The sequence below is a fragment of the Peromyscus maniculatus genome, chromosome 19 (genome assembly GCF_049852395.1).
Source record: "Peromyscus maniculatus bairdii isolate BWxNUB_F1_BW_parent chromosome 19, HU_Pman_BW_mat_3.1, whole genome shotgun sequence".
Classification (NCBI taxonomy): domain Eukaryota; kingdom Metazoa; phylum Chordata; class Mammalia; order Rodentia; family Cricetidae; genus Peromyscus; species Peromyscus maniculatus.
This window is the reverse complement of record NC_134870.1, coordinates 56,625,235-56,648,892: the sequence shown is the minus strand read 5'-3', so window position 1 is coordinate 56,648,892 and position 23,658 is coordinate 56,625,235. Positions and strand designations below refer to the sequence as shown.

The 23,658-nt window shown below is 42.1% G+C and overlaps 1 protein-coding gene across 4 annotated transcripts in view; it reads right to left on the bottom strand.

The window, feature by feature from the left end:
• Positions 1-18,218: 18,218 nt before the first annotated feature.
• Malt1 (MALT1 paracaspase) overlaps positions 18,219-23,658 on the bottom strand; it is a 54,886-nt gene continuing 49,446 nt past the window's right edge. For 2 of the 4 annotated variants that reach the window (XM_042263798.2, XM_076555378.1), the window contains 3 exons: positions 21,283-21,440; positions 20,453-20,578; positions 18,898-19,648 (listed from right to left, as the gene is read on the bottom strand). In XM_042263798.2, coding sequence (XP_042119732.1) covers positions 19,208-19,648; positions 20,453-20,578; positions 21,283-21,440 — 725 coding nt within the window. In that variant the 3' untranslated portion in view covers positions 18,898-19,207. Of the gene's footprint in view, positions 19,649-20,452; positions 20,579-21,282; positions 21,441-23,658 lie in introns of all 4 variants that reach the window. The other 2 variants (XM_006970051.4, XM_006970050.4) reach the window with 2 other exon arrangements.

Genomic DNA, 23,658 nt, shown 5'->3' with positions numbered 1-23,658 from the left:
TTTTGTGAGGAGTGTCATTGGCAATTTGATGGCGATTACGTTGAATCTGTAGATTGTTTTTGGTAATAGCATTTCCATGATGTTTATTCTGCTAATTCATGAGCATGGGAGAATGTTCTATCCTCAATTGCCTTCTTTGGTTTTGTTTTCCTGTGTTTGGCAGTTTTTATTGTAGAAGTCCTTCACTTCCTTGGCTAGGTTGATTCCTAACTGTTGTATTTGTTTTGTTTTGTTTTGTTTTGTTTTGTTTTGTTTTGTTTTGTTTTGTTTTGTTTTTTGAGACAGGGTTTCTCTGTGCCTTGGTGCCTTTCCTGGATCTCACTCTGTAGACCAGGCTGCCCTCGAACTCACAGAGATCTGCCTGCCTCTGCCTCCCGAGTGCTGGGATTTTTTGGTCTGACATCTTTCTCAGCAAGTTGGCTACTGTTACATACAAAAGCTAGTGAACGTTGTGTGTTAATTTTGTATCCTGCTACTTGGCTGAAAGTCTCAAGATTTTCTGGTGCAGTCTTAATTAAAAAAAAAAAAATATGGGTAGCAGCCCACCCACTGAGGCCTTCATTTACTCTCTGCCCCCATTCCCAGGGACCACACAAATCTCCTCCTTCCTCCTTCCTTCTTCCTCCTTTATACATCCCCTGGTCTCAGCTGCCAACACCTGGAGGCCTCCCCTCTTCCCAGATCCCTGCTGGTTACTGCACATGAGGACCAGGAAGGCATCTGTCTTCTCCTTTCTGTCCTCTATATCCAATTCCCCAGTCTCATCCTCAGCCCCGAGTTCGAGGCCAGCCTGGTCTACAGAGCAAGTTCCAGGACAGCCAGAGCTGTTACACAGAGAAACCCTGTTTCGACCTCCCCCCTTCCCCCAAAAAAATGACTGACAAACCCTTATGCAAATTAACTAAAAGGCATAGCGAGAAGATCCAAATTAACAAAATTAGAGGCAAAAAGAGGGACCTAACAACAGACACTGAGGAAATCCAGAGAATCATAAAGATATAGTTTTAAAAAATGTACTCCAATGTGGCTGGGGCCAGTGGAACTCAACAGATCACAGCCGGAGCGTTCTAGCTCCGTTCTCAAGAGGACTCCAGTAGCAAACACCTCCACATCCACCAGGAGCCCACCCACCTGGCACCGGGCAGTTGGACACTACTGAAAATGGGGTACAGATCGAAAAGAATTCTCAAGCGGCTTTACCGCTCTTGGGCAAAATACTCAAATGACACTCCATCCTACCACAAGGAAACATGTTCAGGCATGTTCATTGCTGCTCTTCATGATCGCCGGAAACTGGAAACAACCTAGATGTCCCTCCACAGAATAATAGATCAAGTGAATGTGCTATATTTACACAATGAACTATTACTCAGCTGTTCAAAATAACATCTTGAAAATTAACATCACCTGGATAGCCCTGCTCCCTAGGCCATAGCCTCCAAGGGCAATCTTGTGCCTCTCTCCCACCCAGACCAGAGACCCTGTAGCAGCCTCCCCCCACCCCCAGAAATCCCTGCCTCATCAGTGACCACCTGCACCTGGAGAAGGAGCTACCACAGGAACCACCTGCACCTAGAGGAGGATATGAGTGTGTGGGCTCCAGCTGGACAGCCCTGCTCCCTAGTCCCCGTGGGCACATCTCATGCCTCCCCCCTACTCTGAGACATCAGAGCCCCAGAGACCCAGCAGCAGCCTCCCCACAGCCCCAAACACCCCCTGAGGCATCAGCGACCACTGGAGCCACAGACCCCACCTGCACCCACGAGAAGAGCGACCACCTAAGCCACAGGCCCCGGTGCACCAAGTGGAGGAAGAGAGGGCGGATGACAGTGTAAGAATACATTCAACAACATAAAGAGCGATATGGAACCACCGGAAACCAGTGATTCTACGACAGCAAGACCTGAACACCCCAATGGAGAAGAAGCAGAAGAAAACGTCCTAAAAAATAACTTTATAAAGATGATAGAGGCCCTTCAAGAGGAAATGAAAAATTCCCTTAAAGAAATGGAGGAAAAGACAAACAAAAAATTGGAAGGAATCAATAAATCCCCTAAAAAAAGCCAAGAAAAAAAAAAAAAACAAACAGGTGAAAGAAACAGTTCAAGACTCGAAAATTGAAATAGAGACCATCAAGAAAACACACACTGAGGGAATTCTGGAAATGGAAAATCTGGGTAAATAAAGAGGAACTACAGATGCAAGCATAACCAATAGAATACAAGAGATGGAACAGAGAATCTCAGGTGTTGAAGATATGGTAGAAGAAATAGATTCATTGGTCAAAGAAAATGCTAAATCCAACAAATTCTTTTTTTTCTTCTTTATTACTATTAAGAGATTTTCTATTCATTTTACATACCAACCACAGATTCCCCTCTTCTTCCTCCTCCCACCCCCCAGCCTCCTCCCAACCCACCTCTTCCAAGGCAAGGTCTCCCCTGGGGAGTCAGCAAAGCCTGGTACATTCAGTTGAGGCAGGTCCAAAGCCCCTCCCCCCTGCACCAAGGCTGTGCAAATATTCCCACCATAGGCACTAGGCTCCAAAAAGCCAGCTCATGCACCAGGGACGGGTCCCAATCCCACTGCCCGGGGGCCCCCTATATAGTTCAAGCTAAACAACTGTCTCACTTATCCAGAGGGCCTCGTCTAGTTCCATGGGGGCTCCTCAGCTATTGGTCCACAGTTCATGCATTTCCACTAGTTTGGCTGACCGTCTCTGTAAATTTTCCCATCATGATCTCGATGTCCCTTGCTCATAGAATCCCTCCTTTCTCTCATTGGCCGAACTTCTTCTGGAGCTCAGCCTGGCACCTGGCCGTAGATCTCTGCATCTGCTTCCATCAGTCACTGGATGAGGACTCTATGATGACAGTTAGGGTATTCAGCCATCTGATCACCAGAGTAGGCCAGTTCAGGTACCCTGTAGACATAGTCTAAGGTGGGGTCATCCTTGTGGATTCCTGGGAACTTTTCTAGCATTCTGTTTCTCCCTATTCCCATAATGTCTTCATTTATCATGGTATCTCTTTCCCTGTTCCAGCTTGAACCTCCCATTCCCCTATGTTCTCATCCCCCATCTCTTGCCCTCCATTGCCCACCTCACCCCCAGTTTGCTCATGTAGATCCCATCTATTTCTCCTTTGCTGGACGATCCATGTGTCCTTCCTAGGATCCTCCCTGCTAGGTAGCCTCCCTGGAGTTGTGGGTTGCAGTCTGGTTATCCTTTGCTTTACATCTAGTATCCATTTATGAGTGAGTACATACCATGTTTGTCCTTCTGAGTCTGGGTTACCTCACTCAGGATGATATTTTCTAGTTCCATCCATTTGCTTGCAAATTTCATGATGTCATTGTTTTTTCTCTGCTGAGTAGTACTCCATTGTGTATATGTACCACACTTTCTTAATCCATTCTTCAGTTGACAGGCATCTAGGTTGTTTCCAGGTTCTGGCTATTACAAATAATGCTGCTATGAACATAGTTGAGCAAGTGTCCTTGTGGTATGATTTAACATTCCTTGAGTATATGCCCAAGAGTGATATAGCTGGGTCTTGAAGTAGATTAATTCACAATTTTCTGAGACGCCACCACACTGATTTCCATAGTGGTTGTACAAGTTTGCACTCCCACCAACAGTGGAGGAGTGTTCCCTTTGCTCCGCATCCTCTCCAACATAAGCTGTCTTCAGTGTTTTTGATCATAGCCATTCTGACAGATGTAAGATGGTATCTCAGAGTCATTTTGATTTGCATTTCCCTGATGACTAAGGATATTGAGCAATTCTGAGGGTGTGTGTGGGGGTAATGGAAGGCAAGGGACGGGGAATGAGAACATAAGGGAACAGTATGGTCAAGCTGGAACAGGGACGGAGTGGGAGAGCAATGAAAGAGAGACCATGATAAAGAGAGACATCATGGGGATAGGGAGAAACCAGGTGCTAGGGAAGTTCCCAGGAATCCCCAAGGATGACCCCAGCAATAGTGGAGAGGGTGCCTGATATGGCCTACCCCAGTAATCAGATCCATGAATACCCTGTCATCATAGAGCCTTCATCCAGTACCTGACGGAAGCAAATGCAGAGACCCACAGCCAAGCACCAGGCCGAGCTCCAGGAGTCCAGTCAAAGAGAGCAAAGAGGGATTCTATGAGCAAGGGGCATCAAGATCATGATGGGGAAACCTGCAGAGACAACCAAACCAAACTAGTGGGAACTCATGAACTTTAGACCAACAGCTGTGGAGCCTCCATGGAACTGGACTAGGCTCTCTGCATAAGTGGGACAGTTGTGTAGCTTGATCTGCTTAAGGAACCCACTGGCAGTAGGATCAAGCTTTTCTTTTCTTTTTCTTTTTTTTTTTTGGTTTTTCGAGACAGGGTTTCTCTGTGTAGCTTTGCACCTTTCCTGGAACTCGCTTTGGAGACCAGGCTGGCCTCGAACTCACAGAGATCTGCCTGCCTCTGCCTCCCAAGTGCTGGGATTAAAGGCGTGCGCCACCACCGCCTGGCTCAATCAGCTTTTCATTAACAATGAAAGTAATACATATTTACAAAGATTGTTCCACAGCATACCAAAGCAGGCCCTTAATATTCCAATTTAAGTGAAAGCACTAGAAAAAGATCTTAAAACAGCCTGTATGAAGATGATACAGGTCCTTAAAGAGGAACTTAATAAATCCCTTAAGAAGTCCAGGAAAACCAACAGTGGGAGGAAACGAATAAGTTCCTGAAATAAAGACAGGAAAACACAAAGAAGCAGAGGAAGGAAATGAATAAAGCAGCTCAAGACTTGAAAATGGAAGTAGAATCAACAACAAAAAACAAACTGAGGGAATTCTGTAAATGAAAAACTTAGAAATCTGAGCAGGAACCACAGAGGCAGGATTCACCAAAAGAATACAAGAGATGGACAAGAGAATATCAGGTGTTGAAAATATAATTGAAGAAACTGGTACATCAGTAAAGAAAATGTTAACTCTAAAAAACTCCTGGCACAAAATATCCAGGAAATATGGGACACAATGAAAAGACTAAATTTCCTAAGAATAATAGGAATAAAGGAAGGAGAAGAAACTAGCTCACATGCCCAGAAAATATTTTCAGCAAAACCATAGAATAAAATTTTCCTAACCTAAAAAAGGAGATGTGAATAAAGGTACAAGAAGCATACAGAGCACTAACAGGTGGGATCAGAAAAGAAAGTCCCTCAGCACATAAGAATCAGAATACTAAATATATAGAATAAAGAAAAATATTAAAGGTTACAAGGAAAAAAGACCAAGTAACATATTAAGGCAGACCAATTAGAACTATACCCAACTTTTCCATGGATACTCTCAAAGCCAGAAGAGCCTGGGTAGATATTCTACAGACTCTAAGAGACAACAGATGCCTGCCCAGACTACTATACCCAGCAAAATTTTCAATCACCATAGAAGGAGAAAATAGGATATTCCATGATAAATCTGTGGTGATTTGAAAGAGAATGGCCCCAAAAGGAGATGTCACTTTGGTGGAGTATGTGTAGCCTTGTTAGAGGAAGTATGTCATTGTGGAGACAGGGTTTGAGGTCTCATATATGCTCATGGTATCACCCAGTGTTTCACATCACTTTCTGTTGCTTGCAAGATGTAGATTCTCAGCTACTTCTCCAGCACCCTGTCTGCCTGCATTCTGCCATGTCCCACCATGATGATAATGGACTAAACCTCTGAAAATGTAAGCAAGCCATCCCAATTAAATGTTTTCCTTTATAAGAGTTGCTGGATCATGGTGTCTCTTCACAGCAATAGAAACACCAACTAAGACAAAAGCCAAATTTAATCAGTATTTATCTATAAATTTAGCCCTACAGAAGGTACTAGAAGGAAAACCGCAACCTAGGGAGGTTAACCACACCCATGAAAACACAGGGAATAATTTCACACCATCAAGATCAAAATAAGGTAAAACACACACACACACACACACACCACCACCACCACCACCACCACCACCACAACAACAACAACAACAACACAACAGGAATCAACAATCATTGGTCATTGATATCTCAAATAGCAATGATCTCAACTGCCCAATAAAAAGACATAGACATAGACAGAATGGATATGAAAACAGGATCTATCCTTCTGTTGCACCCAAGAAACACGCCTCAAAATCAGGTAGAGACATTACCTCAGGGTAAAGGTTTGAAAACAGATATCCCAAGCAAATGAACCTAAGAAGTAAGTGTAGCTATTTTAATATCTAACAAAACAGACTTCAAACCAAAACTCATCAAAAGAGATGGGGAAGGACACTACATACTCATCAAAGGAAAACTCCACCAAGATGACACTTCAGTTCTTAACAACTATGCCCCAAACACAAGGGCACCAGAGTTTGTAAAAAGCAACACTATTACAGCTTATATCACATATTGACCCTCACACCATGACAGTGGGTAACTTCAATATCCCACTCTCACCAATATGCAGGTCATCCAGACAAAACTAAATAGAAAAATACTTGAGCTAACAAATGCTATAAACTAAATGGACCAAGCATGTTTATAGAACATTTCATGCAAACTAAAAAGGATATACCTTCTCTGCACCTCATTGAACTTTCTCCAAAACTGACCACATACTTGGACACAAAGCAAGTCTCGATAGATACAAGAAAACCGAAATAACTCACTGCATCCTATTAAGCCACCACAGAATAGAGGTTGATATCAACAGAAAGCTTACAAACTGTTGGAAACTGAACAACTCTCTACCAAATGAAAAATGAGTCGAGACAGAAATACAGAAATTAAAGACTACATTAGGGTTTCTATTGCTGTAAAGAGACACCATGACCATGGCAACTCTTTTTAAATGAAAATATTTAGTTGGGGCTGGTTTACGGTTCAGAGGTTTAGTTGATTATCATCAAGGCAGTAAGCATGGCAGCACACGGGCAGACATGTTATTGGAGAGGTAGCTGAGAATTCTACATGTGGTTTGGCAGGCAGCAGGAAGAGAGAGAGAGACACTGGGCTTGGCTTGCACTTCTGTAACCTCAAAGCCCAGTGATACATTTCTTCCAAAAGGGCCATACCTACTCCTACCAGGCCAGATCAATTTATAGTGTCACTATGAGCCTATGTAGGCCATTTTCATTCAAACTACTACAAAAATTTTCCAGAACTGAATGAAAATAAATACACAACATACCCAAAATAATGGGATACAATGAAAGAGGTTTTTTTTCTTTTTACTTTATTCTCTCACACAATACATCCTGTCTTCATCCTCCACTCCGTCCTCTTCATAATCCCCTCACCTCCTCTTTCCCCCAGATCCACTGCTCCTCTGTTTCCCTTCAGAAAAGAGCAGACCTAGAGGTTTTAAGAGGCAAGTTCATAGCACCAAGTACTTATATAAAAAATTAATTTAAAAAATGGAAGCGATCTCATAATAACAATATAACAGAATACCTGAAATGCTAGAACAAAAAGAAGAAATCACACACAGAGGAGTAGATGGCAAGACATAATCAAACCCAAGGCAGAAATCAATTAAAATAGACACAAAGTGAGAAATACAAAGAATCAATTAAAGATTGGTTCTTTGAGAAAACCAATATGATAGATAAACCCTCATCCAAATTAACTAAAAGTCAGAGAGAGAATGTCCAAAGTACCAAAATCAGAAATGAAAAGGAGGACATAACAACAGACACAGAGGAAATCCAGAGAACTGTGAGGACATAGTTTAAAAACCTGTACTCCACTGGAATTGGAAAATCTAAAAGAAATAGATAATTTTCTTAATAGGCACCACTTAAAAAAGTTAAATTAACATCAGGCAAGCAATTTACACTGACCCATAACGCCTAGTGAAACAGAAACAGTCATTAAAAGTCTCCCAACTAAAAGTAGTCAAGGGCCAGATGTTTTCAGTGCAGAATTCACCAGACATTCAAAGGAGAGTTAATGCCAACACTCTGAAAATTATCCCACAAAATAGAAGCAAAAGGAACATTGCCCAATTCATTTTATGAGGACACAGTTTTCCTGATACCCAAACCACATGAATACCCAACAGAGAAAGAGAATTATAGACCACTTTCCCTTATGAACTTTGATATAAAAATACTCAGTAAAATACTTGCAAGCCAAATCCAAGAATACATCAAAAAGATCATCCACCATGATCAAGGAGGCTTCATCTGAGAGATGCAGGGATGGGATAACATGTGAAAATCAATAAATGTAACCCACCATATAAATAAACTGAAGGAAAAACAATACATGATCATCTCAGTAGATGGAGAGAAGACCTTTGACAATTCCAATACCTCTTCATGATTAAAGTCCTGGAGAATTTAGGGGTACAGAGGATACACTCAACATAATAAAGACAGTTTACAGCAAGCCTGTAGCCAACATCAGCTTAAAAGGAGAAAAACTCAGTACAACTCCACTAAAATCCCAAGGCAAGATTGTCCACTCTCTCCAGACCTATTCAATGTACTACTTGAACTCCTAACTAGAGCAATAAGACAACTAAAGGAAACCAAAGGGATACAAACGGGAAAGGGAGAAGTCAGAGGATCTTTATTCGCAAATGATATGATAGTATATGTAAGTGAACCTAAAAATTCCACCAGGGAACTCGTACACCTGATAAACCTTTCAGCAAAGTAGCTGGATACAAAATAAACTCACAAAAATCAGTAGCCCTCCCATATACAAATGACAAATGGACCGAGAAAGAAATCAAATAAACAACACCTATCCCATTAGCCACTAATAATATAAATTATCTTGGGGTAACTGTACTCAAGAAAATAAAAGATTTATATGATGAAAACTTCAAGTCTTTGAAAAAAGAAATTGAAGAAGATGTCAGAAGATGGAAAGATCTCCCATGCTCATGGATCAGTAGGATTAACATAGTAAAAATGACCATCCTACCAAAAGCAATCTACAGATTAGTGTAATCCCCATCAAAATTCCAACACAATTCTTCACAGAACTTGAAAGAACAATTTTCAGTTTCATATTGAAAAACAAAAAATCTAGGATAGCTAAGACAATCCTGAACAATAAAAGAATTGTTGGAGATCTCACAATTCCTGATTTCAAGTTGTACTAGAAATCTATATTAACAAAAGCCATATAGTATTGGCATTAAAAAAAAGTTGTGAGCATGAGAGAGCTGTTCCCATTACTCATATGTCTTGAGATGGCATGGGGGGGGGAGAGATACCTCCCATACATCAACACCTGAGGTGGGAGAGCTGTCCCTGCCCCTCATCAGCTGCATCTCTCAGGAAGGCAGGCCCTGCACCTCACCTGGGCAACACAGTAGAGCTGGTCCTGAAGATGTAGGTGTGGGAGAGCTGACCCTAAGGATGTGAAAGCGTGAGAACTGGCTGGCCCATCACCTTGCTCCTTGCTGCAAATGGTGAACTCGCCAAGGCAATGCTGGAGAGCTCACCCTGGTGGCAAGGACAGGGGATCTCTGTGTAGACAAAGCCAGCCTGGTCTACAAAGTGAGTCCTAGGGCAGCCAGGGCTGTTACACAGAGAAACTCTGTCTTGAAAAACAAAACAAAAAACCAAAAGAACATAGATGCAAAAATTCTTAGTACTTGCAAACTGAATCCAAGAACACATCAAAAAGGTTATCCACCACGATCAAGGAGGCTTCATTCCAGAGATGCAGATGCAAAGCAATAAATGTGATCTGCCATGTAAACAGACAGAAAGACAAAAACCATGATCATCTCATTAGATGCAGAAAAAAAATCTTTGGCAAAATCCCACACCCCTTCATTATAAAGGTCCTGTGATACCACAGAGGAAAAAGCGTGCTTTAGGAAACTTAACTCTTAGTTGGCAATAATAACTGATTCGAATGGGAGAGTGGCAGATGGTACTTGGCCTTGCTGCCAATATCAGCGGGCAAGCCACATCTTAAATGATACAGTTGATGTGAGGGCTAGAGTTGGTCCTATTTGTTCCAGGGACCAAAACTGCTGGTCATCAGCATCTCAAGATGATCGACTCCCAGATGCCTTCCTTCTCCAAGAGAGAAGAGGCTGGAGACTCCAGTGGTCACTGCTCGCTGGGAATCTTCTCCCCCTTTCCTGCTCCCCAGCACAGTCTGGTGCTGCTGTGGCTCTGTGTGAGAGAAGACTTGCCAAACAAAGCTGGACTACTGAGACTGGAAGCTGAGAAACTTCATGCAAACCACAGCTTACCTGGAAAGTAAAAGAGATAAGAGCCGACTCGGTGTATGAGGCAGAAGGGGGAGCCCCTATTCCCTCCAACGAGAGCTACTACAACAGTCTGAAAACCACTGGACTCCACTGTGAGGTCAAGCGTGTGAAGGAGAAAGTGAGAAGGTCAACAAAGCTCTTACCTAATGTGGGAAGAGAGTGGAGGATGCTGAGGTCAGATAACAACATCGGAACAGTGTGTTGCAGATTGTTATAGATTATCAAACTTCAGAGAGAGACACACGCTCTTTGCAATTCAGAAAGGACCATTCTATATAACATCCGGAGGAGTAAACTCAAATTTACAAACCTGCTTTAAAGATGGGATGGTTTGAATGAGAATGGACTCAATAGGCTCACATTTGAATGCTTGATTGGCAGTTGGTGGAGCTATTTGGGAAGGATTAGGAGGTGTGGCCTCGTTGGAGGAGGTGTGTCACTAGGGGAGGGCTTTGACATTTCAAAAGCCTATACCATTTCCAGCTAGCTCTCTCTTGCTTCCAAATTTCAGATAAGGATGTAAGTTCTCAGCTACTGCCTCAGCACCATGCTGACCCACAACCGTTCTCCCCACCATGGTGGTTATGGATTCACTCTCTGAAACTGTGACCCCCCCCAGTAAACTCTTGTATAAGTTGCCTTGATCATAGTGTTTCTTCATAGCAATAGAAAAGCACCTAACATGTTTAAAAAAATGTATTTATTGCCGGGCAGTGGTGGCGCACAGCTTTAATCCCAGCACTTGGGAGGCAGAGCCAGGTGGATCTCTGTGAGTTCGAGGCCAGCCTGGGCTACCAAGTGAGTTCCAGGAAAAGGCGCAAAGCTACACAGAGAAACCCTGTCTCGAAAAACCAAAAAAAAAAAAAAAAAAAAAAAAAATGTATTTATCAGAACAGGCTTCTCCACTGAACAGACCATGTCAACATCATATTAGGCCAAATCCTTTAGGGATTTTTATTTTTTTGAGACAAGATTTCTCTGTGTAACCCTGGCTGTCTTGGAACTCACTCTGTTTATCAGGCTGGTCTCGAACTCACAGAGGTTCACCTACCTCTGCCTCCTGAATGCCGAGATTAAAGGTGTGTGCCATCACACCTCTTGGTTTTTTGAGACAGGGTTTCTCTGTGTAGCTTTGGTGACTGTCCTGGATCTCGATCTGTAGACCAGGCTGGCCTCGAACTCACAGAGATCTGCCTGTCTCTACTTCCTGAGTGCTGGGATTAAAGGCGTGCACCACCACCACCCGGCTTCTTAGAGATATTTTTAATGTGACCTAAATTTTCATCTGAGAGATGGCAAATTATTTTCTTCTCTGAACATTTTAGTAGTAATAAAAATTTTCTCGGGCGGGGGTACTGGCTTGCTTTGTGAGGTGCTTGCTGTACAAACATAATAACCTGAGTTGGAACGCCCAGATCCATGTATAATCCCAGAACTGCGAAGGCAGATGGGAGGATTCCCAGGGCTCACTGGCCAGTTAATCTTGCAGAATTGGTGAATCCTAGTTTCAGTAAGAGACACTGTCTAAAAGTAGGGGCTGGAGAGATGGCTCAGTAGTTATGAGCACATACTATTCTTGCAGTGGATCCAAGTTCAAATCCTAGTGTTGTTGGATGGCTCAAAAAATGCACTCAAATCTAGCTCCAGGGGATCAATACTCTATTCTGATCTTGGAGGGTACCTATATTCATGTACACACACGTACACACACACATACACACACACACACAGACACACACACACACACAGAGGGAGGGAGGGAGGGAGGGAGGGAGGGAGGGAGGGAGGGAGGGAGGGAGGGAGGGAGGGCAGTATTCTCATTGAAGACTGAACTAGTGAGACACTGTTAAAAAATGTTTTCAGAAAGTTGGGCGTGGTGGCGCACGCCTTTTAATCCCACCCAGCACTTGGGAGGCAGAGGCAGGTGGATCTCTGTGAGTTTGAGGTCAGTCTGGTCTACATAAGAAGTTCCAGGACAACCAGGACTAGAGAGCCCCTTTTCAAAAAATCAAACCAAAAAAGAAAAAAAGAAAAAGAAAGAAAAAAAGTTATCTGAAGCATTTTCCTGTTGTGGTTAGAGAACACCAAGACCTAGCACGTGAGGTCTCCTAATTAAAGACATCATTTCTTCCGCTGTCAAAAGACAGCAATTGCTTGCAGACTTCAAACATTTCTTTTCTTTTGTCTCTTAGACATAAAAATCTTTATTTTTCCCTTCTTCAGGCATGAGTACCTGATGGAACACAGCTTTTGCATTGATTTACAGTCACTGCGATTCCTTCCCCATCTTCTGTAACAGCAAAAACACTGCTGCGGTCTAGTTTTGAGTCATCCGAGGTACATGAACATCTCACGTTAGCCCAACAATCAGTTTCTTCATCTGTAAGTACAAGGCTGCTTAAGGTTAAATGAGCCTGAATAGAAAACGCTCGTCTCAGCATACAGAAAGTGATGCTATTCATTGCTTTCATGCCCAGCGATTTAATGGAGAATACTCACTTGCCGTTTTTACTGCTTACAATGCTCAAACCTGATGGAAAAAAAAAAGTGTGTAGGTAGGATCAGATTGACACGGTTTGATGGTGCTGTGGCTCAGACCCAGGGCTTTGGGGGTGCTAGGAAGCACCCACCCCTGACTGAGCTATACCCTCAGGCCAGCTTTACTCATATTGTAACATGAATTAGAAACAAACACCTCTGTAATTCATGACATGAAAATATGCGTGCTGCACCAATACTCGTATGCAAGAGCATGTTTACAGAAGATGAAAACGTGTCCTCAGAAGAAACTTATCAAAATTGGGCATCTTTATATAATTGCATTCATCTATATTTTCAAGTTACACAACAGTTGTTCAGTATATACATTTTGGAAAACATAGCCAAACAAACAAAAATATAATCACAATGCAGATAAACTGTTATGCTATTCTGGGTTGGTACTCAGAATACTTGATACATTAATAACTGGTCATGTTAAATCTGCATTTTTGTTTTTACAAAGTGATTTTGGAGTGAATAAAATTCAACTGTAACTGATTCTTGTTTTTTTTAATTAATCAATTAATTTCATTTACTTATTTCTTGTTTTTTTGAGACAAGGTTTCTGTGTCTAGTCCTGGCTGTCCTAGAACTCACTATGTAGAGATCCACCTGCTTCTGTCCCCTGCGTGCTGGGATTGAAGGCATGCATCCCTAAGTCTGGCTTTAATTTAAAATGTATGTGTATGGGTGTTTTACATGCATGTATGTCTGTGGTGGTATTCTAATTGTACTGAAATGTGATTTTGATTGTATGTTAATAAATAAAGTTACCCGGGGGTCAGAGCTATTAGAGCCATAGCAAGAGTGTGGCGGTGGTGGCACACGCCTTTAATCCCATAGATCTCTGTGTGTTCAGGGATACAGCCAGCATTGGAGACATATGCCTTTAAGACCTGGGGGGCTGTACATACAGACAGTGATGAGGCAGTCACGTGTTTGGGTTTACAACCAATGAGAAGGCAGAACAAAATACTATAAAAAGACGGACAGACAGGATATAGCTCTTTTTTGGGAAGCTGGGACACCGCAGGAGGAAGGGTGAGATTTTAGCTCTGAGCTCTGACCTCTTGGCTTTCTCTTTTACATTGGTTCTGTGTTTCTTATTTAATAAGACTGTTGGTTACATCTACATATGTCTGTGCATGCCTAGTGCCTTCGGAGGCCAGAAAAGGGCATCAGATCCTGTGGAACTCGAGTTCCAGACAGCTGTGAGTCAACCTGTGGGTCCTGAGACTCGAACTGGGTCCTTTGGAAGTGTCAGCCTTGTCTCCAGTCTGTGCAACTTATTTTTGCTGTACATTCCCAATCTTATGAACATCCTTTCCGGACTTTAATAATACACTCTACTACTTGTATAGGTATGGTTTCAAGAACATCAAATTTGATCCTTTTGAAAAGACTGGTAGTTTTTAGTTTTGTTTGAGGTATCTCACTCTCTAGAGCACAGGCTTCTTCTGCAACTCAACCATGCAGCTCAGGCTGGCCTCCTACTTGTGGCAACCTTGTTTCAGCCTGAATGCTGAATTGTCAGTATTGTCGCTAAGAGCCACATCATCTGCCCCAACAGTGTTATTTTATAGGGATAGTTTCATTTAGCACTGCCAACTCTGTGAAGGACTTTAGGCCCTCTGATGTTAGCCCGTCATCTGCGACTGTACAGAGAGGAGAACAGTCACTACCCAGGAGAAACGAAGCCTCTTCCTGAGTAAAGCCAAAACTTGTGTCTGGGGCACTCAAGGATTTTCATTGGTACCAAGTTGGAAAAGACAGCATGCACACTTACACGCCATTCTCATGCTTCAGGTGTATTTTTCTGTACTAATAGTTTGTCCATATGAGAAATATGTCATGTAGTGGTTGGATGTAAAAAATTTAAAATATTCTTTAGTTAGATCTGGATACAACTTATAGTATCAAAATATGAATTAAAATGTTGCGGTTATCACCCTTCACCACAGGCCAGGGTAAACTGACCCTAAGTGCATGTACATAGGGGAGTTGACTCCACCCCCTTACCTGAGGTGGGTGGCCCCAGGGGTCTGGACTGACCAGCTTGGCTACCATCCAGGCCCACAGCTGGGCCTTGGGTTGGCCCACCTTAGCATCTACCCCATCTAGGACCTGCTGGAGCTGGGGAAGGGACTGGTCCTGTGGAATGAGACCTGCAAGATCTCCAAGACTTGTGGCAACCATAGAATATCCAAGAGGAGTGCCGGTGAGGATCCAGTGAGGATGGTGTACCAGAGACCAGAGGCCTTGAACCAGACCAGTGACTCACTGCAATGAACACTGGCCAGTAAAGCTGACGGGACAAACAGGTGTACTAGATGGCACACGGAAGCCTCCACTGCTACCAGAACAAATGGAGAGGTGGTGGAGAAGCAGGAAAGGAGAGGCAGAGATTTTTCTGTTGAAGTGTGTTTTTTTTTGTTGTTGTTGTTGTTGGTTTTTTGTTTGTTTGTTTGTTTTGTTTTTTGGTTTTTGCTTTTGTTCACTTGCTTGCATACTTTGTTTCCTTATGTGGGGGAACGTGGCATATGGGGGGAACCAGGAGTGAACAGAAGTAGGGTTAACTTGAGAAAAGGGGTTAAATGCAGAGTGGAATCTATCAATTCTGGAATTAATTTATGCGTGGGTGGCTGCCTGCATGTCTGTGCATGCCTGTGCATGCCCATGTGTGTCTAGAGTTGCCATTAGACTCCTTGGAACTGGGTGACAGAGGGCTGTGACTGCCATGTGGGTACTGGGACTCCAACCCCAACCTTCTGTTTGTTCTCAGCTGGCGGCTAAAAGCAATGATAATATTCCGATCAGTGGAAGTTCAAACAACAGGAAACAATTTACAATTTATTAGGCTGTTTAAGAAAAAACCCTCAAAAGTAAAAGATTCTCAGATTTCATTCCCATGTTAAACTTGTGTCCATGTACATATGAATTACTACCTAAGCTCTTGCCACGTGACTGAGTTTGTTGAACTTGGCAAGAATTTGTGACTTACTGACAAGGCTACCTGGCTGCTTCATGCTCAAGCCAAAGACTTGAAAGGTCACACGCTTTTAAGATGAGGAGGGAAATGTCCATGTGCTGGCTGTTTTTCTGTTAGCTTGACACAAACTGGTCATTTCGGAAGAGGAACCCCCATTGAGAAAATGCCCCCATCAGACCGGCCTATAAGGCCTGTGGTGCGTTTTCTTGACTATGATTAATATGGGAGGGCCCAGCTCATTGTGGGCGGTGCCACCCCTGGGCTGCTGGTCCTGGTTGCTATAAGGCAGCAGGCTGAGCAAGCCAGCAAGCAGCACCCGCCCATGGCTTCTGCATTAGTGACTTCCCTCAGTGATGGAGGATAACCTGAGAGTTGTGAGCTGAAATACCACCTTTCCTCCCCAAGCTGCCTTTGGTCATGGTGTTTTCTCACAGCCACAGAACTGCACGGGATGTGAAGGTGAAGGCCGCGTTGTAAAGGAGACCTTAGGATGGTAGAAATGCCAGCATCGTGGCAGCAATGTCTGCCAACGAAAGCTGCTGCTGGCGCGTGACTCTATGCCCTTGCTGATGTTCCAGTACAGATGGCTTTCATTTTTCAAGCCCTGGTTAGAACTTCAAGCACAATGTTGAACAGAACCGTGAGTGAACATCTTATGGTATTTACTGATTTTCTTTTCCTTTTAAAATTTTTTTGGGGAGACAAAGACTCCTTATGTATTCCTGACTGGTTTGATACTATGTATTTCAGGTTGGCATCAACTTTACACTAACCCTGCCTCAGCCTCCTAACAGCTAGGATTACAGGAATACATCAAACACTGCCTTATTCCTGCTCCGAATTCAGCATTCAATCTATTACCTTTAAATATTTTTTCAGGTTGAAGGCCTCCTTTATGCTGTTATTATAAAAAGATGTTAGGCTTTACTGACTGTTTTGTAACTTACCAGATGGACACACACGATCTAGTACTTGTGTCCTTACCGATTTGCTGTAACCACCCCCCCCAAAAAATGTGTAGACCAGTGAAGACTCAGAGCCATCCAGTACTCATGTTTCCAGCTGAGGTCTAACAGGGCAATGCTGTCTTCTTACGTTAGCTCTTTCAGTTGATAACAGGATGGGGATGGGGTAGGGCAGGTCAGTATATTATATTATAGGGCAAGCTGGACAGGAAGTGAATTCCAACTACGGTCCCTTAGTGGGGAAGATTCACTGAATACTTCTGAACCTCATTTTTATTTATTTATTTCTATTTATTTATTTATTTGGTTTTTAGAGACAGGGTTTCTCTGTGTAGCTTTGTGCCTTTCCTGGAATTCACTCTGTAGCCTAGGCTGGCCTCGAACTCACAGAGATCTGCCTGGCTCTGCCTCCCCAAGTGCTGGGACTAAAGGTGTGTGCCACCACTGCCCAGCTAATTTTTATTTTTGTAAAATCAAATCTAAGGTGGCGTGTACAGTGACTTTCTAGGACACAATTACTATGAAAAGTAAAACCCAACTGCATATTAGCCTAATTGATTTTTGGACATTAAATCAACTTTGAGTTCTTGGGATAAATCTTACTTGATAAGGTTTATGTATTGCTAGGTTCAGTTTGGCAGTATTTTATTAATGATTCGGTGTTTGTGTATACAACAGATACTGGTTTGCAGTTCTGCTGTGATGCTCTGGGCTTGAGAGAACAGTGGGGCATGTTTTGTATTTTAGGAAGATCTTGCAAAGAAAGGTGGTGCTAATTTTAATGTCTCAGACCTGAACAGTGATGGCGTCTGCTTGAAGGATTTTCTTTGTCTGGACTCTTGTGATTACTAATCTTTTTGTTACCAGTTATCTTGTTATTTCAAGTTGGTTTTATGTCTGCTTGTAGGTCAAACGGAAATGATAAGGCTATTATCTCCTGTAGCTTTTGAAGTTAAACAAGGAAACAGGGAGCCACTTTCAGTGACTGGAAAATTCAGCAGCCATCAGAACGATCCAGTCTAATCTCTACTCTTAACCTCTGCTGTAGCTTTAAACACAAACATTTTATCACCTCCTCGTTTTTCATGAACTTCTGAACAAGAAATTTCAGTCTGTTCCACATAACATTTATATACAAGCCTCTTGACTAACACTTGAAGCAAAATCCTGTAATCACAGAATCATAAGCAGTTCTCAGGGTTACAAACAGCTTTCTGCCCACCCACCTCTCCTTATGTACAGAAACAACTCCTATCTGAGAACCTGCAGGGAAGGCAGTGTGGAGTAGGAAACCACTGGGATAGAAATTTGAGCCTAGAACTGAGACTTCAGTTCTGCTCCAATACAAGACAGTTTGCCTCGATCTATTTTCCCATTGATAAAAGGAAGTTGTTAAGTCTGGTGATTGAAAAGACTCTTTCTGGGGCTGGAGCGATGGCTTAATGATTAAGAGCACTTGCTAGTCTATTATTTATTTATTCATTCATATATTTATTTATTTAGAAACCGGGTTTCTCCATGTAGCTTTGGCTGTCCTGGAACTCGATTTGTAGACCATGCTGCAGAGATCCGCGGGCCTGTGCTTCCCAAGTGCTGGGAGTAAAGGTGTGTGCTGCCGCAGCCGCCGCCACCACCGCCAGTGAGCACTTGCTATTCTTGCAGAGGACACAAGTTCAGTTCCCAGCATTCACAGTGAGTGGCTCGCACCTGTCTATACTTCTAGTTCTGGGGATCTGATGCCCTCTTCTAGTCTCCATGACAACACGTATATATTCAGGCCCCCACACATACACATAAAAGAACTCTGAGAAAAGAAAGGGTTCTTTTTTTGGTGCCAACACTATAATTCAATCTATAGTAATGCCAATCTTGCTGCTTTTCTGAGTCGTCAAAATGAAAATATTTGGTACACATACATACACATCATTACTGGAAGATGAATATCTTCCCTTCCAGTAATGATGATTAAGCCCAGGGCCTTCCACATATTAGCTGAACATTGTACCATTGAGCTATATTCACAGGCCCTATTCTTCACTCTTTTAAAACAAATTAATTCACAAAGTCTTAAAATGAGACAAAGCAAGAGACAGTCTGGTTAAATAATGTAATTCTTCTTCTTCTTTTTTTTTTTTTTTTTCCTTTTTTTGATCTTTCAAGACAGGGTTTCTGAGTAGCCCTGGCTGTCCTGGAACTCAGTCTGTAGACCAGGCTGGCCTCACACTCCGAGATCCACTGCCCCGACTCCTGAGTGCTGGGATTACAAGTGTTGCCACCACCGCCACCACCCAGCTTAACTAATGTAACTCTGGTCCCTCACACTCCTGAGAGCCTGCCATAAAAGCCTGTTGCCAGTTTTCTTTCTGTACGTACACCTTTGCCTTTCTACCACACCTCATAGTATGTGATATTTCATATGAAAGCACTGTCATACTCTAGTTTTCACAAACGTGAGGTCAGTTTTCAGAAATCATCAGCCTGTCAGAAAAACTGAAGGGCATCTCATCAGTTGTCTCTACCGGCACGTTACTTCTCCCAAACTGGCAGGAGTAATGGTGGGTGGGGTAACTTGAAACAAAGGTATGTGGAGTCCGGCTGCAGTGACACCTGTCTGGTGGCATGTCACTGTCCGAATTAGCAAGATGTGAATGGTACACGTCATGGAACGAGTCCTGAGACGAGTGAAAATGCCCTGCTCCCCCTGCGGTGGGCGTGGAGCTGTGATAAGGCTCATCAGGCATACGACAAGCTTGAAAGCAAGTCTTCCTGCCCAGTCCTCGATGCATGTCTAACTTGGCAATAAGAGGCTTCCCAACATTCACTTCCTGCTTCTCCTCCACAGTGTCTTCCAGTCCCGAATACTGATACGATAAACATACTGTGAAGATCAGATGTTCCTAAAGTAAAAAGAGGTTTATCATGTTTGTTAACTGCGGAACCTTTAAAGTACCATTCCCTTACCCCACAACAAAGACCCACTCAGCTCCCTCTCTGAGGTTCCTTTCCAACACCCCTAGAGCAAACAGGCAGGCTGCATCATTTACTATCTGTCTGCTAACAGAGTTTCAGAGATTTCCCATTTCTGATGTACCGTGAGAGACATTTTCCATGCAGTGACACTGGAATTTCACCCTTCCCCAGAACCAGAAACAGGGTCCTTTAATGTCAAAGTCATCTACTTTACAAGGACATTAAAAGTCCTAGCTGCTTTACCTTATTAGATAGGAACTCAGTCAGATAACGGGAAGAGAGTTGAAGTAAACTAGATATTAACAAATAATAATAGTCTCTTGTCCACATAACAAGTGTCCATTCCTTTGCCTAATTTTTACTACATTGTAACCATGTAGCTGTGAAAAAATTTTTGGTAAGGATATGCTTATATTAGAAAACTTAACTGTACAGAACCAGTTTCTTATTTGTCAGTCAGCAAGAAATGGAATAAAAAGCAATTCCAATTTTAATTTGCTCTATGTTTTGTAGAAAGCGACAATAAAGAAATCATGATTCAAAAATCTATCATATATCCACTCTGTACCTAACTGTATCTCAACAGCGCAGAAGACAGAAGTCCCTGGGCCAGTGTCGGGGACACTGAGAAGACCCGCTGTAGACTGGCTACTGCTGCTCCAGTTTAATACCCCGATGAAGCGGCTCATCTACAGCCTACGCCCCACTCAGGTCGTAAACAGGAACGGTACCTTCAATTTTTGGAGGGAACTGAGTCTAGTGTAGAGGCAATGCTTGGGGAGCTCTCTTGACACTAAGTAACTGCCCGTTTCCTCAGGAGTCCCCTTATTTGCATGTTTTGGATCAATGTCTAGGTCCTATGAAAAAACACAAATCAGTGAATGTTTATGATGTAATCAGTGGAAGTTATAACATTGTCTATAACATAAAATATCTTCATAGATACTGTTCTCTTATTAGCTCCAGCAGTAAATTTTATGTTGTAATAAACACTTATACTGTACTCAAAAATAAAGCTACTCAGCAGGGCAGTGGTGACCCATGTCTTTAATCCCAGCATGGGGAGGCACAGGCAGTGGAACAAAGTGGGTTTCAGGACAGACAGAGCTACTCAGAGAAACCCTGTCTCTAAAAACCAAACATACACAAATAAATAAGTAAATAAAGTTATTCTTGACATTTATATACACACACATACACCTTGTATATATAATATTCCACTCTTCTCACATTTAAAATTCTACTAGAGGATAAGGTACTGCAGACATCCTTCCTGAGTGCACTTTGGACACTTCTGAATTTGACCAACTTAAGGTATTGTGGCAGTTATTAAACACTATGGTCAGTGTTACACAAGAAAGCGTGCATAAGCACTAGACTTCCTTTACACTTATCATTGAATTTTAATTTATTATTTAAGTGGCTTCTTTTTTCTTTTGGTGCTGGGGCTAGAACATAGGGCCTTACCCATCTGTCCCTAAGCTAGAGCTTCATCTCAAAGTTTAGTCTTTAATAAACGAGAACATATCATTCTATTTTAAATCAAAGAAACGAGACTTACGAGAGGGAAATCAGTAACATAGGCATCACACATTATTATCTCAGGTGGTCTGTGGACTATACTTGTGTAGATTATCATGACATTCGAGAACTCTGCGGCAAATCCTAACTGAATATGAACACCACATTGAAATTTAAGGCACATACTTTCTGGAAGTTCTGGAAAAGAACAATAGAAACAACATATAAAAATATCATTTAAAGAGTGCTTAGTAAATTTTCTGATGGATAGCAAATATCTGCATGGGGCAGTATATGGTTAGAACTTTTGCTTATAAATATTATATAATATTATTATATTATATATTATATAATGTTACTGCTGAAACATATACACACAATTAGACCAAAAGCCAAACTTTTGCCATCTGCATATACGGTTTTTCTAGTGGGAATAGAAATATACATAGATTTTTATTGATTACTCAATCTTTACGACAAGAATTTGTGTGGTGTGGTGTGGTGTGGTGTGAAGGATAAAGCTCAGGGTCTTGCGCATTTTAGGTAAGCTCTCTACTATTACGATAAAAGCTCTTACCAAAACAAGAATTTTACAAAATATATTGTCACCAAGTGGCTATGATAATTTGGTAACTAGTCATTCAGCTACTCCCGAATAACTACTGTATTTTTGGGTTTTGATATTTTTCTTCTTCATTTTTTTTTTCCAAGACAGGGTTTCTCTGTGCAGCCTTGGCTGTCCTGGATCTCGCTCTGTAGACCAGGCTGGCCTTGAACTCACAGAGATCCGCCTGCCTCTGCCTCCTGAGTGCTGGGATTAAAGGAGTGTGCGCCACCACCGCCCAGCTTGATATTTTTCTATTAGCCAGTATTTCATATATTGAATGCTTCAGGATGGTTGGAGGAGCTATTAGACGGCACTTACATATGTACCATACTGTTTGTAACTGACACAAAACACAAATACACTAAAACACAATCATTTTTGAGTGTGTGGGATCAAAAAATAAAATAAATGATTTAAAGTATATATTTCTCTCTGGTTTTTGAGATAGGGTGATAGGTTCTGGGTAGCCCAGACTGACCTGGAACTCCCTAACTAGCCCAGGCTAGCCTTTAACTTTCAACCCTCCTTCCTGCCTCTGGCTCTCAATACTGGACTATAGCTGTGCACCACCATATCCAGTTTGGTATTGTCTGATGAAAGGTTGTTTTCTGTGTTGAGCTAATTTAATTTTAATTTTGTGGTGTGGTGCTAGGACCCTAACCTGAGGACTCATGTATGCCAGGCACGTATTTAACTACTGAGCTATGCCCTAGCCTTAATGTTTATCTTTACCACTATAGTTTCGTTTTGTGTATACACACACACACACACACACACACACACACACACACACACACAAAATACATATACATATATATGTGGAAGAGACATTCAATTTTAATTATTTGTGCAATTATCTAGAAGATGATGGATTTATAGTACTTTACCCTTTAATGTGCTCTAACATAATTTGCCAAAAATTACAACTTAAGAGAACAAAGCATTACAAAGATTTTTTTAAAAAGAAGTTCAAGAAATACATTATTCTTCAATCTTTTTTATGAAAAAGACTCAGAGGAGCTGCTTGGGGAAGATCACAGACAATCCTTTCCTCCAGGCAGTATTTGACGCTTGTTTTTCCTACACATATAAAACCACTAGAAGGCCATCAAAGTGCAGATCTCATTTCTCTTCATCTTCTCTGTCTTTGCTACTCTGCGAAGTGTCACAGATCTCAGGACAGTCACAGCTGGGAGCGGCTGTCCGCACAGGTGAACTGGTGGGTGATATCTACAATCCTAGGAGACAGAGCTGAGCGTACGGTGGATCCAGACCTGCCTGGCTCCTGACAACTCTACATTTCAGAAGTCACAGTATGGAGAAGTCAAAGGCTTGCCTGCATGCCACATAAATAAAAATTTAACTCACTTTCAGAACAGAAGAATTAAACATGATTATTTAAGTTTTGGAGTTCTAGGCCAGCCTAGGCTACATAATGAGGCCTTTCTCAAAAGACACAAACAAAAATAAATCAAATTTGTCTTCACTAATAGTAAAATAATAAACTAGATAATTTGGTATTTTTAGCATAAACCAACATAACATATACAACTAAAATATTTTGGACTTGCGTACTAGGTGAACACTTACTTTTTTTTGTTTTGTTTTTGTTTTTGAAGACAGGGTTTCTCTGTGTAGTTTTGGTGCCTGTCCTGGATCTCACTCTGTAGACCAGGCTGGCTTTGAACTCACAGAGATCCTCCTGACTCTGCCTCCCAAGTGCTGGGATTAAAGGCGTGTGCCACTGCCACCCAGTGCACACTTACTTTTGAGGTAGCATCTTGCCATGGATCTAGACTGGCCATGAAC